The sequence below is a fragment of the Ursus maritimus genome, unplaced genomic scaffold (genome assembly GCF_017311325.1).
Source record: "Ursus maritimus isolate PB19 unplaced genomic scaffold, ASM1731132v1 scaffold_7, whole genome shotgun sequence".
Classification (NCBI taxonomy): domain Eukaryota; kingdom Metazoa; phylum Chordata; class Mammalia; order Carnivora; family Ursidae; genus Ursus; species Ursus maritimus.
The window spans coordinates 31,569,093-31,582,616 of NW_024426885.1; the positions used below are offsets into that span (position 1 = coordinate 31,569,093).

Below are 13,524 nucleotides of genomic sequence, written 5' to 3' on the forward strand. Positions count from 1 at the left end.
GTTACAGTTGCTATAAGAAATTGATTTTTAAGAAATATGGTCAAAGACATTGTCTAATAAAATCTCCTTTATAAAATATCCTTGAGAATCAATTTTGGAATAGCTCTGCTTTGCCCTGGGACCTGGTATGCTACACTTAATGAAAACTGTATCTGATTATGTCTTATTTTTTCCCCTTGGCTACTAGGAAGCTCAGAGCTAAATATATATACACACACAGACACACAAGTATATGTATACATATGGAAACAAACAAGTTTTTAATGTTCTTTAATTCCAGTTCCCTCTTGTATTTGTTTTACATTCTTTCTTGTTTATATAAGTGATACGATGTGATCTTTTAAAAATTTCCTAAATTACCTCATAAATAATTCCCTGCAGATGTTCCCTCTTCCTTTTGGGTGTTTCTAATTTGCCTACAAATTGGATTCTGTCTAGCAACCAGTGTAGCCAAACTGAGAAAAAAAATTGACAGCTTTTAATACTCTATTTACAGAGTAAGAATTAAATCACCAGTGCTGAATGCAATTGTGGTAAACATTCCCTCCCTGCAAATTCTCTGTGGCTTGAGAATACCCAGGCTAACTGGTCCTGGAAATAACTGGAATACAACTGGATTTTTGAGTTGCAAATACTTTTGCTTCCAGATGTAGAACTGGGCAGTGGGAACTTCTGCAGGTATAACAGCCTAGAAAAAGGATTGTTAGGAGAAAGAACTAACCTTACTAAGGGCCCACCTGGTGCTAGGGTATGTTCGCTTTCTGCTACTGGCAGTGATATGCTGGAGGTGGATCTTACCCACTCATAAGAGCTAACTGTTAAAATTTCAAGAGTTGTGTGAGCCAGTCACAAACCAGCCCCTACGGCCCCAGAGAGCTGGTTGGTAGACACTTACCAGGCCACCACCATTGTCTGGCTTATCACTCACAACTAGCAAGAAGATAGGCATTTCTGTCTTCATTTTATAAAAGGAAACAGACCCCCCAAAATCTTTAGGCTTTAGCGAAAAATTACAGAGGGAAAAACAAATTCTGTAACAGAAACGGCCAAAGCAGGAATAGGTACAGGTACAGTGCTGACCCTAAGGGCTATATTCAGAGGAAGAAGATCCTACTCGGAGGAAAGCAATGAGCTAACCGAAGGAGACTGCCAAGCTGAGGTTCAGAAGGCTGTGAGGAGAACAATTTCAGTGAGGAACTAAGAGACCAAACAAAAAGGCATCCAAGGGGAGCACAAGTCTCCTTCACCCCTTTCAATTCCACTTCTCCCTACCTAGGTTGGAGGAATCACTTTCAAAGACAAGAAATTCCACTACCACCACCCTCAAGTAGAAAGGGTTTGCTTAAGCCTGAAGACAAGAATTGGGCTATGTTTCCCAGGAGGTGAAGCTTTCAGCAAAGTTAAAAAGTCAATGCACAACAGTATATTTCTTTTCCTTTGGAGGAACTTCCTATCAGGGACTGGAATGAAAAGGGCCCTTGGCTGTTCCCAGCACCCCTAGCCACCTTCCTCCCTTTTGTGGCCCCCTCTTTTATCTTCCAGCAGTTAGATCCAAGGCAAGGGCGTTGGCCCAAAAAGTCCAATATGGGCTGCCAGTGCCAGCTCTGCTACAGGACATCCAGGTGAGGTTCTAGTTTGTTCTGAATTTAGCTTTGGAGCTAAATAATCACAAAGTATTACTCTGCCAGGCATTGTCCTGACATGTTATTTCCCTCAGGAATCTTAAGGGGAGGAGTAACTGTGGTCTGGGCCACAGTAAAGGTAAGCCTGGGTCCACAGTACCGCCCATTGTTTTCCTAGAGACGATACGAATGAAGAGCTTATATAGTTCACAAGTGGCAAAGCCAGATTTTAAACCAGTTGCAATTACTACAGGGCCTGAGCTCTAACCAGGGAGCTCTTTCTGTGACATCGGGCTGAGCCAGGAGACTTGGGAGAAACTCTGCTGCTGGGGTCCCATACGAGAGTTGAACCTCTCTTCTCACATGCTGATTTGTTTTCTGAAAAAGGGAGAAAGAGTGTGAAGGCACACAAAAGCCCTTGTTTCTATGCATGATGTCTTAAGTAATTAATGACATCATGCATCTATGTTATTTAGTCAATAACTGGCTCTTTAGTGGTGGTAGCTAATTTTGCAATATACTACTAAACTATGATTACAATAATGCTTCATCTCCAGGACCAAAATACGAAGTTGGAATTATGAGTAGATCAAGGGGCACCTCTTCTACCTCTGCTCAAATATTTTATCTTACTCTACAGTAATTAAGAAGAAACTGGAGCTGGGATTTAAATAGTCCCCCAGCTGTTTAAAATGTAATGTAAATGATGCTATCTTCAATACTGCCTTGGGATTTCTTGAGTTTCTAACTTTAGTTTATAGAGGAAAGCCTTTAACGGAGACATCTAACTGCTGCCTCTCCTTCTTCTGACGTTAAGAAGCCAACTATGGCAGATCCTAATGGGTGTGCCTACCCAACAGTCAGCTCCTTCTTCTGGCTTACAGATTCCTGATTTCACCCATGCAGAGGAAAGCAATATGTGTAGGAAAGACTCCCCAGTTCCAGGGATGAACAGTTATTAGTCTAAACCAAACATAGTCACCCATTCCCTTTGATCACAGATTGGTTTAGAAGTGTGATTTCACCAATTCTGGCCAATGGCATCTGAAAAAGACATTTGTTGGCATTTCTGCAAAACTGGACAGAAATGTATGCAAGAGAAACTTCCTTCTTTCTTTTGTTGTGTGTGAAACAGTAGGTGCCATCGTAGCACCCCAAAAAAAGGCCAAGAAGATAATGGAAAAGCTGATCCCAAGTCTTGACATTGTTAAACCAAAGAACTAACCCTGAATTATCTACCTCAAGGCTTATTATCATATGAGAGAAAAATAAATCCTATTATTTAAACCCTTTGTAGTCACCTACTCTACAACTTGCAATCCAAATCATCCTAACCAACATACCTTATTATTTTGCACACTTACCCCAAAATCCCCATGAAGTGGTGGCAAGAAAACCCCATTGAAGGAGCAGTGGGAGTAAGGGCAGGAACTGGTGTTGAAGAGTTGAAGGATGCTTTGCCGGCATTGTTGATAGTTTCCAGTGCCCTGGATTTGAAACTGATCGAATGGAAGAGTCCTCTCAAATTTCTTAGTGCAGGGGCTACTGTAGAGGTCACTTACGTTCATCACCGTCTCGTATCCAGGGTGAAAGCATGGGTCCCTGAGGATTCCGTTTGTACCCTGAATGGAGAAATCACTTGAAGACATCATGTGCAAACGTGCTGGGTACAAAAAGCACCACTCTGACATCCTTAATGTGTAGGAATTTTATAATATCTTAGCTTTGGCATCAATATACCCCTGCCATGCCTTTTTCACCCTTGGGAACAGTCAGATTTGTATAGTAGGCACCAGAAATGCTATCAGATGTGAATGAACTTTTGCTATTCATAGAAAGTTAATACAGAGCTGGCAGAAATGCCATTAGTTTGGAATGTCCACTAGTGCTTAATACAAATGAAATACATAGGTCAGAAGCAGATTCACAAGGAAAACTCTAAGGCTCTCAGAAGTCTGAGCCTGGGGTAGTTCTCCAGGAGGAGTCTGCACGTACCCCAACCCCACCTCCAAACAAAAAATCAGAAGCAACATGCCTGAAAAGTACCTTAGATCATTTAAGCAAGGAGTATCAAGGTGATTTTTGACCCACAACCCAATATGTTCAAGAGAAGAAAGGGGGCTGCTGTGGATAAAAGGCTTAGTGGAGACTTGGGGCTCAGTAGGCATGTCCCAGCATCCCCTACTCCAGTGGGAGTCACCTATTGCCAGTGCTTCTGAGAACCAGAGCAAGAGCTTTGGAGGAGAGCAGGGAACTTGTTGTCCTTTCGGTGGAGACAGGAAACAGCTGGATGTGACACCCTTGCTCTGTGTGTGTTTGTTAGGGTGTGCCTGGTACTCACATGATTTTGAGTATGTTTAACTTTTCTTGTCTTCAGAAGACAAAAAGCATCTCAGGACAAGATATGAAGTGTTGATGGATAAACTGTGTGTTTTCCCTGAGAGTTTTCCTCCTCCCCCCTCAGGTTGTTTCTAACAACCCTGTTTTCTGCAGTTGTAGGAAATGGAGACTAAAAAGTGCTAAAATCTTATAAATTACACACCCCTCCCAACAATATTCGAGCATGTAATTTTCACTGTCAAGCCCAAAGGGGTGAGTAGTTATTTGCAAGAAAGGATCTGAGTTGTGTCCTTGGAGACAGTGTAGTAAACAAACACAGGAGGTGATGTCTGGATGCGACGATTCACAGGGGTCGACCAGATGTACTTAGATATCCTGCTTGAAAAGGTTTGGAAAGTACAGTAACCAAGTTCAGACCAATTACTGAAGTAGAAAGAGACAACAACAGGATGTGGGGGCTGGTGGCCCAGATGTGGGGAGGGTGGGTCTGGATTCAGTTATACTTGCCTGAATGTCCTTGGCCAGTTTCTGCCTGAGTGCTTGATCCTTCCCATAGCACAAGAAGCTGTGCGTATACACGCTGTAGTCCCTGCCATAGAGGCGAAAGTGCAGAGCGTTGCTTGGAGACTCAATTTTCTTGTTTTGGGGCACAAAAGTGATTTGTGTAGAGGCTCCCCCAAGGTCTAAAGCCCCGTAGGTTTCAAGAGCACTGCCTTCATTTGGCTTCAGGTTGAGCCAGTTCAATTTCTGAAAAAGAGTACAGTCACCAGTGATAGCAGTCTCTGGACACCCGCTTCACACCGTATCTTGGACTCCGGGACTTGCTAAGGTGAAGGAAAGGGGCATAAGGTGACACAAAGCTTGCTGGACGCTCCTGAGTCTGCATCAGATCAACAAGAAACATCAGATCAGCAAGAAAAGAGGGGCTTCAAAGACAGAGCTCAGACTGCAGCAACACAGAAGTGGCATAGCCAGTGTTTACAAACAAGGGGTCTGGACCTAAAAGACTCAAGTTCAAATCTCCACTCATTTGCTCATTAGCCATGTGACCCCGAGCAGATAACTACCTTCTCTAGGCCTCCATTTGAGACTTGAAAATGAGAGAGTTCCTCATGTAGTTGTTCTGAAGATGAAATCAGACAGTACAGGAAAAGTGCTTATTAGCACAGCACAAGACACATAGCGCTAGGCAAATATTAGCTATTTTTATTTTTAATGATAGATTTCTAATTTCCTCTGTGTCTTCCTAAGGTGATGATATGATTTCCTTATTCTCTACTAGGAAAAGTTCTTGTAATAAAATTCCCCAGAATACCCCTGGTGACTCATGCAAATGTGGGGATAAATTAATTTGTCCATTCTTCCAGCATTCATTCTGGCTACAGATCCAAATACTGCCTGAGACAGCACTGGCCTTGACGCCCAGGGAGCCACCTCCCTGGGAACTGGGAGATAATCACCTGACTGAATTTGCCCAGCAGATAGTTGATAGTGATCCAGCCGTAGGCACCTTCCTCTTGGCCAGTGATGATTCTGGCGCCCTGGAAATCAAAGTGGTATTTGCTGAGGCTCCTCGCCACCGCAATCAGGACCGTGTTGGCCAACCGTTCATTTTCGATCCTGCACAAAGGAAGAGATGCATTTACCGGTTTCATTTGAATAACTACAAGTACTCGTTTCAGTCACGGCTTCCAGCAGTTCTCCTAGGAAGCGAATCACAACTCCCTGGAATAAACAGAGACACGGAGATCCCCACACATGACTGTCTGAGGAGCCCTCCTTTTGGGTGAGGCAGAACTAGTCTTTTGGCTCTCCTCTCCAAATCCAAATCCTTCCAGTCCCTACGTAGGCTGCTCTTCCTAAAATGCCATTTTTGTTGCTGCTCCCTGGCTCCAAAATATTATCAAAGCAATTTTGATTTTTGTGGTGGTCATGGTGCATGTTGTTTAATCACACACCTAGAGATGACGAAAGCTACATTAGCCATCACTGGTGGCTTGCAGCTGGTTCCAGAGTCAGGCTCTGCTGAGATTTTTAATTATGGCTATAGCAGATACAAGGTGGCAATGTCCTGGGGCAGATACCCAGTCGCCACTGGGGGGCCAGACCGGGAAAAAATCTTCCTCATATTGTACCTCAGTTCTTGGGTCTGTCTGAGATGTTGAGACCTAAAGAAGGAATCTTCCAGAGTTCTCCTAGTGAAAATGGGTTGCAATTATTTCCAACATTGAGAGCCTCTGGGTCAGAGGATGCTGTCTTCCAACCAGCGTTGAACCCTCTCACCACTCATCTGAATAGCTTCACACCCTACCTCTGGCTTCCCTATCCCTAGTCTTCTTCCCTTCCCCCACCCCCAATCCACCTCTCTCCCAGTGTGACCATTTATGTACCATCCTGTAACAGCTTCCCATTATCTCTCAGACGAACACCAAATTCCCAGCGTGGTCCACAAAGCACTTTGTGAGCTGGACCCTGCCTCTTTGGAATTCCACTCAGAATCCTGGCTCTACCACTTACCAGGCATGTGACTGACCTTGGGGTGATTTACTCAACATTTGTAAGCCACAGCTTCCTTAACTGGTTTAATAATAGTTAATAATACCTCTTTGTAGAGTTATGATGACTAAATTAAAGCACAGTGCTAACAACATAGTAAGGGCTCAACAAATACAAGCTGCCTTATTATTATTATCATCATCATTATTATTTTACTATATGTTGCCTATGTTCTATCTATGCAGAACTATTTATAGTCCTCTGAATATGCTCTGGTCTCTCACTCATCCCTACCTTTGCAAATTTATTAGAACACAAGCTTCAGGAAGGCAGGGACTTTGTCCTCTTCACTCCTGTATTCCCAGCACTTGGAACAGTGGCTGCCACATAATAGATGTGGAAGAAACATAGGTAAGGGAATGCATGACGTCTTCTCTGCCTCCAATATGCCCTTCCCCCACCATCCAACTCATCCTTTGTGATTCAGCTCATGTGTTCTCTCCTCCCATTCTGGGCAGGGCCAAGTATGCTCCCATAGCATCTCTAAGCACTCCTCTGTTAAAGAACTGATGACCTGTATCAAAACTCTGATCTCCTTAAGAGCCGAGTCGCCTACTTTCATGTCCTAGGACAGAGTAGGCAGTCAATAAAAGCTGAATGAATGAATGAATGAATGAATGAACAAATAACGCACACAGGTAGTAACCAGTGACAATGAAGATGTGCTAGTTTTGATTATTTGTGTCTTGGGACATCTGTGGGTCTCCTCTGGTCTTTCTACTCCCAGATACTGGATGGCTAAATTGGTAGCCTCAAATCCCAGAGTACATAGGCTCAACATTTCTCTTTGTGTCCCTGCCCCCTTGAATTCTCTGTGGAGAGATGGGCAAGAGGACTTTTTTTTTACATACTTTAACTCCCACCATTACACATTCTAAGAGTTTGGGAGTTTTACCCACTCACTGAGATTTTCTTTCTGAAGTGTGGACGTTTAGGATGTTTAGAATGTGGGGTGTTAGGGACGCGTGGCGCTTCCCATAACTTCATAGGCTCTTGCATGACCCAACCTCACCCCCAGACACTCTGTCCCCACGTGCTGCTATACCTGAGCAAGCGCATGCCTGCCGTAGCTCCCAGGTAAACAGGGGTCTCTTGGTGCTGGGACTGCGGAACCACTTGAGTGGCTCTTACCATGCATGGAGTCAGATAAATGTCTATTTCGCTTAATTTTTGAGCATATCTTGAGATTCCAGGACCTAAGGAAAGATGTACAAGCAGATGACAATCTTTTTAAAAAATATAGGACACACCTGGACAATATTAGAGCAAAATACTGGTGTTTTCTGAGAAAAATCAAAGAAGATGATTTCTTGATGTGATATATATTGGGTTGCTGTACTTAGAGGGTAACTCTGAACCTGTTCTGGCCACTGTTCAATAATTTTGCCGCTGGATGGCGCAATTTTCACATTCAATGATATAACCTCCCGAACAGGTTCTCCCACATTTTAAGGGGGATAACTAGAATTTAAATAAAAAATTGAATTTAAAAAATGAAATGGGGATCTTATAATTACCCTATATATCTGCTTTTTGATGTTTCTTCTACAAAACTGTAACTAACACCACTAATTCCTAGAAGACCTAAAAGGAGAAATAAGAAATTTAGAACAAAAATTAAAATAAGCACCAGGCACACTGGCTTTTACTGAAAAGACAGTAACTGCTGCTAACTAGCTATGTGATCATGGCCAGTCCCCCGAAATTTCTGAAGTGGAGTTTCTTCCTTTGTTAGAATAAACAGGCATAGAATCTGTGTCTCCTTAGCAATTTTCCACTCTGAAAACCCGGTTTCCTAGTAAAACTGGGTTTCCAGTTCCAGAGCAAAACTAACTGTGGCTAAGAAGAGGATTAGAGCTAAGATTCCTTAACTTTTTTGAAGTTATGCTTAACAATGTCAGCTCACTTTAAAATAAATCCTCTACACTTCAGTGAAGATGTGCATTAAAGATAATTGCCCAGATATGTGATCCATATCTTTTACAGGTTTTTAAAAAGCCGTTTATTTAACAGTAACGAAAAGATCAGCTCTAAGTTATCAGGTAACTGTTTTGATTCAAAACTTCTGGCCTTCAAGAATTTGTGGCTTTCCACTCACCTTTCATCTAAATATTTGATTAGAGAACTCTCTCTCTTTTGAGAGGGGAAAAGTCCTGCGCTTCTTAGGCCAGACATACCTGGGATGAGTCTCAGAAAAAAAAGATAGCTGTTCAATTTTTAAAATACCAATACTTTCTTTAAAAAGGGAAGGTAATAAATTAAATAGAAGCCAATAAAATGAGGGATTTGGGCTTTAAGAAATGCTCAACATACTGTCTCAGAACAGACGGGGCCAATGTCTGAGGATATCAGGCTACTGGGTAAAATGACTTGCTCTCTTGGAAACATCTCCTCTCTACTGCTTTCTTGGCAAATTTTGAAAACTGGGGGAACTTACAGGCCATCAAAGTAAAAGTCAATCTTCTAGGAGCTAGGTTACCTGTCTGACTGAAAATAAATAGTGGGACCCTGCCTCAAAAGGCCCAGAGAGATAAAGGTCAGAGAGAGGATGGTGCAGTGTGGTAACATTCAGTGCATGCTGGGGTACTGAGTGGAGGGAGTGGAAAGGGCTGAACTGACAACTCTAACCCCTGTGTTCTGTGACCTTAGAAGAAAACTAGGGGGAAAAAATCAATCTGTAATGCGGTGATTCAGAGTAGAAGGAAGCCTGGAGTGCAGTGAAGAGACCTAGACTCTTGTCCTGGGTCTATTCCTACTTGTAGGGCACTAGTCTCCCAGGTTTTTGCTTCCTTCTCTGAAAACAAGATTTAAATGATCCACAAGGTCCTTTTCCCAGACCTAGGAATCACAGATTTGGCCTCCCCTGCCTATATGAAAGCTAAAGGCTTTTGAAAATTTCTTCCAAGCTGTAGCTTAAAGGACAAAGACTGAGAACAACAATTCTTTGGACCAACAGCATCAACATCACCTGGGAGCCTGTCACCTCTGGGGGTGGGGCCCAGCATCTGTGTTCTAACAAACCCTCCAGGTGGCTCTGCTGCAGATTCAAATTTGAGAATCACTGGAGAAGTCACGGGTTCAAAGTTGGGAAGATCTCTATTTGAACCTCCATTCCATCACTTACTAGTTCAAGCAACCTTAACAAGCGGCATAACCTCTATGTCAGTGCCCTCATTAAAAAAAAAAAAATGGGAATAGTAAGACATACCTCCCAGGGAGACTGTGAAGATGAAATCATGCATTTTCAGTGCTTGGTGCATGGCACACAGATCTGTCCTGTTGACAGGAGCCATTATGATTTGACGATTTTTTTTTCTTTTTTAAAAAGTTTAACTAACATAACATAACTCGATGATTTTTACATTTGTTTCTTCCTCAAGGGTTCCATCATTCAGGACTGATTTCAATACTCTTTGTATAATGACAATAAAATAACACCAGTAGCTGGTCCACTATGTTCTTCACTGAACTTCCTTTTTCTCACGGGTCCCCCCCACTTGCCATACATGTTCCTCTCAGCCCCACTGTCTCCTTCTCCTTTTCCTTCATCTTACCTTTCAGCTTGCACTCTGTTATCTGATGCACCACCCCTGTGTCATTCTCCTTTTCTGCTGGCCATTTATAGATGTACAAACTTGTGTGAGAAGAGCCTGCGTCCAGCACAATCCCATACTGAGGGTAAAACAAATCAAGAACTTATCAGGATTACATTATGCTTTTCCATACTCAGCTTGCAACAGAAAGGAAACAAAGACAAGAGTCTTCAAAAATGTGAGGAGACGTATTTTAATTCAAGAGGAACATGTGGAGGGGAGAGGGGTTGCCTGGTGTCACCCTGATCACAAGAACTACCAGGACACAAATCCCTCTAGAATAGTGGCTCTTAATGCTGGTGGCACTTCAGAAATATCCAGGCCTTACCCAGGATGGGGCCTGAGCCTCAGTACAGATTAGAAGCTTCTCACGTGATTCTGGTGGGCAGCTGGGAATCAGAACCAGATGCTGAAGCAGCTCAGACAACATGGAAGGACTAGAAAGCCTTGAATCCAGTAGTTCCCAAACTTGTGTGCACACTGGAATTGTCAGAATCACCTGGAGAGCCTCAAAAGCTAGTGATGCCCGTGTTCTGCCCCCAAATATGGGACTGGGCTTTAGAAGACGGACATGGAAAATATTAAGCATGCTTGCTTTTTCATTATGATTATAACTATACGTTGTATTCAATAAATTTTAAAAGATATATATTTTTCATGTTTTGGGCTCTTACGACTGAGGGGAGATGAAAGGAAGAATAAAGGAAAAAAGAAGGTGGGAAGAAAGAGGGGGAAAGACAGTATGAGAAAGAACTCACTGCTCAGAGAAGAAAGGGGAAAGAGCCAAGTTCCCACATCACATTTCACGAGAACATTAAATGTCCCGGGCAGGTGCTGCATGAAGCTTTTTATGAGAGTTATCTGATTTAGCTGTCAGAGCAGTGCTGTAGGGTAGGTACTCTATTTATCCCTGCTATATAGGTGAGAAATTAAAGTACAAAGAGGTTAAGTAGTTTACTCAAGATACCCAGCTAATAGGCGACAGAGCCTGGATTTGGATCAGAGTCAGACCAAAGACCATATGCTCTGTATACAGAGAAACAGAGGAGAAAGGGCAGAACAACAGTTCTTAAAGACTTTTAATGAGGGGTAACTACAGCAAAGTGCATCCCAGTGGATTTCCCCATATGTGCACATCCATATACACCACACCACCAAGATCACGATTAAGATTCAGAATGTTTTCTACTCCCCGGAAGGCTTCCTGGTGCCCCTCTCGGTTAGTTCCTCCCGAGGGTAACCATTGTCTTGATTTCTATCACCACAGATGAGTTTTGCCCATCTTTGAGCTGCAGTAGAGGGACTCGCACAGTGTGCCTCCTTTATATCCAGCTTCTTTTGCTCTACACGATCTCTTACATGCGTCCACACTGTGTGCAGCCATGGTTCATCCCTTTTCGTTGCTGGAGAATAGTTCCTGTTTCTTTATATGCACTATATTTTTATCCATTCTCCTGTTGATGGACATTTGAGTTGTTTCCAGTTTGGGACTATTGGGAATATAGCTGCCAGGAACATCCTTGCATATGTCATTCTGTGGATATAAGCTCTCATTTATTTTCGGTATTTACCTAGGAGTAGACTGCTGAACGCCCTTTGTGATCATTTAATGCTCATCTTTGGTTACGTCTCTAAGTTTAATCAGGAAAAATGCCATGGTTGAGTACCAGTGTCTGCCATGGGCTTGTGGAGAAAGCGTGGCGGTATCTGTACTTTTATTTACCGTCCCTCTACTAGAGAGAAACATGGAGGGAAGTAAATGGGGAAGCAGAAGGAAGAGAAAAAGGAGGCATGTCTAAAATGTGAGCCAACCACTCTTACCCCACTTTGCTGCTGTGGACCTCAAAGTGCTATCTGCCTCTTGATAATGCTGAACTCGGCAGTTGTTTGATACATATCCTCCCATACTGTCTTATCACCTGGTAAGAACCTAAGAACTTCCAGGGAGGAAAGAAGACAAGAATGAGGATTCAGGAGACCTCCCTGGACCACTGGCAATAGCTAAAAGCTGAGTCTGCTAAGGTGTCAAGCTTTATTCTGTTTTGCCAGATTAGGGAGTATCAGTGTGCTGCAGAGGGCAGATCCTAGACCCTCCGAACCTCCAGTGTCCTTGGCCTAGTTACGCACAGCAGGACTCCCTACGGCAATGAGCATTATGCCCTTAAAGAGAAAAAGGCCTGTATACTTGGCGAGAAAGCAAGCGGGACAGACTTCTCTGGAAGCAGGCTTGCAGTGAGAGGAAGCCAAGAACTGACTTGTAGTGACTGTCGCAGGCCCATTGGGGAATGCCTGGGGCCTTTGGAACCAAGGGCAGCCTCCTGGGGTGGAGAGAGAGGCTCAGGGGTTACACAGCAGAAAATTCTGTTTTTCACTAGCAGGGTCCGTGAATTCTTCCTGCCAGAAAATGCTCCAACCACAGCGGCCTATGATAAAATCTGAGGAGGCAGCAGCAAGCAGCCTTTATCTGGAATCAGGACATTCTCTTCTGTCTTTGTTGACATGAAAGTCACTCTTCCAGTGGAGCGAAGGAATCAGCCTTGCTTCTATCAGCCTGTTTCTGGAAGGCCTTACACAGTGAGGTGGTGGAGAAATGAAAGTTTTTGCTACATTTGGTTTGTCAAGTGTTTGAGGGGGAGGTGATGTACACTGGAACACAGGGACTGAGGGCATTTCACCTTGTGTGTGCAGCACACTGGAATGCTAACCTGATGAATCGTGCCAGATCTTTTTTCTCTTCGGAAATGGTTTGCAGCTTGAGAGACAGATAAAAGCCTGATTGTGTGAAAACTCTGTTGAGCATTTTGGAAGTTTGCCTTTCTTTGTTACAAAATTGTCAGCATATTTACTCATTTTCATTGCTGGCCCATCTTAGAGCTATAAGTTCATTCCATGCAATCTTATTTGAGAGCTGAGAGACTGTGTCCAGTACAGTTCAAGGATCTACCCAACAAGTACAGACGGTGAAAGCCTTCAAAGACCCATCTAGAGCCCGGGTAGCCACCATCTTTTGTTCCTTTTCACCATACCAGCATTTTCCAGTACATGTTCCAAAGAACACAAAACCTGCAAGGATCTAGGCAAAGAAGACTTCCCAGGAGTTTGGGGAATGCTGAGTGCTCTCTCTCTCCTGGGCTCACAAACTCACTAGGTAGTGAGTGCTTCAGAGAGTCTGGCAGTGGAGAAACTTGCCTAACTTTGTTTGAGCCAGCATTCCCCAGACTCCATGATGACAGAATTCTGTTTGAAATAAAAATCTCTACCCAACAGAAATGCTTGACCAACACTGTGCCTTGCACCATGCTATCACTCCTAGGCAGTGTTTCTCTGTAGCTCATATTAAAAACACTTCTAAAAGCCCCTGTGAGTACGTTCTTCACATTAAAGAAAAATCAAAAATATGTGTGGTGATGAAG

The 13,524-nt window shown here is 43.2% G+C and overlaps 1 protein-coding gene across 8 annotated transcripts in view; it reads right to left on the reverse strand.

Annotated features, from left to right (window-relative positions):
* ENTPD1 (ectonucleoside triphosphate diphosphohydrolase 1) overlaps positions 1–13,524 on the reverse strand; it is a 148,763-nt gene that overhangs the window by 71,714 nt on the left and 63,525 nt on the right. For all 8 annotated transcript variants that reach the window (XR_005833151.1, XR_005833152.1, XR_005833147.1 and 5 more), the window contains exons 3-7: positions 10,073–10,190; positions 7,564–7,714; positions 5,423–5,582; positions 4,470–4,709; positions 2,987–3,244 (exon numbers count right to left, since the gene is read on the reverse strand). Coding sequence is in view for 2 of the 8 variants with exons in the window: in XM_008700415.2 (XP_008698637.1) it covers positions 2,987–3,244; positions 4,470–4,709; positions 5,423–5,582; positions 7,564–7,714; positions 10,073–10,190 (927 nt within the window). In the remaining 6 variants the exon portion in view is untranslated. The remainder of the gene's footprint in view (positions 1–2,986; positions 3,245–4,469; positions 4,710–5,422; positions 5,583–7,563; positions 7,715–10,072; positions 10,191–13,524) is intronic.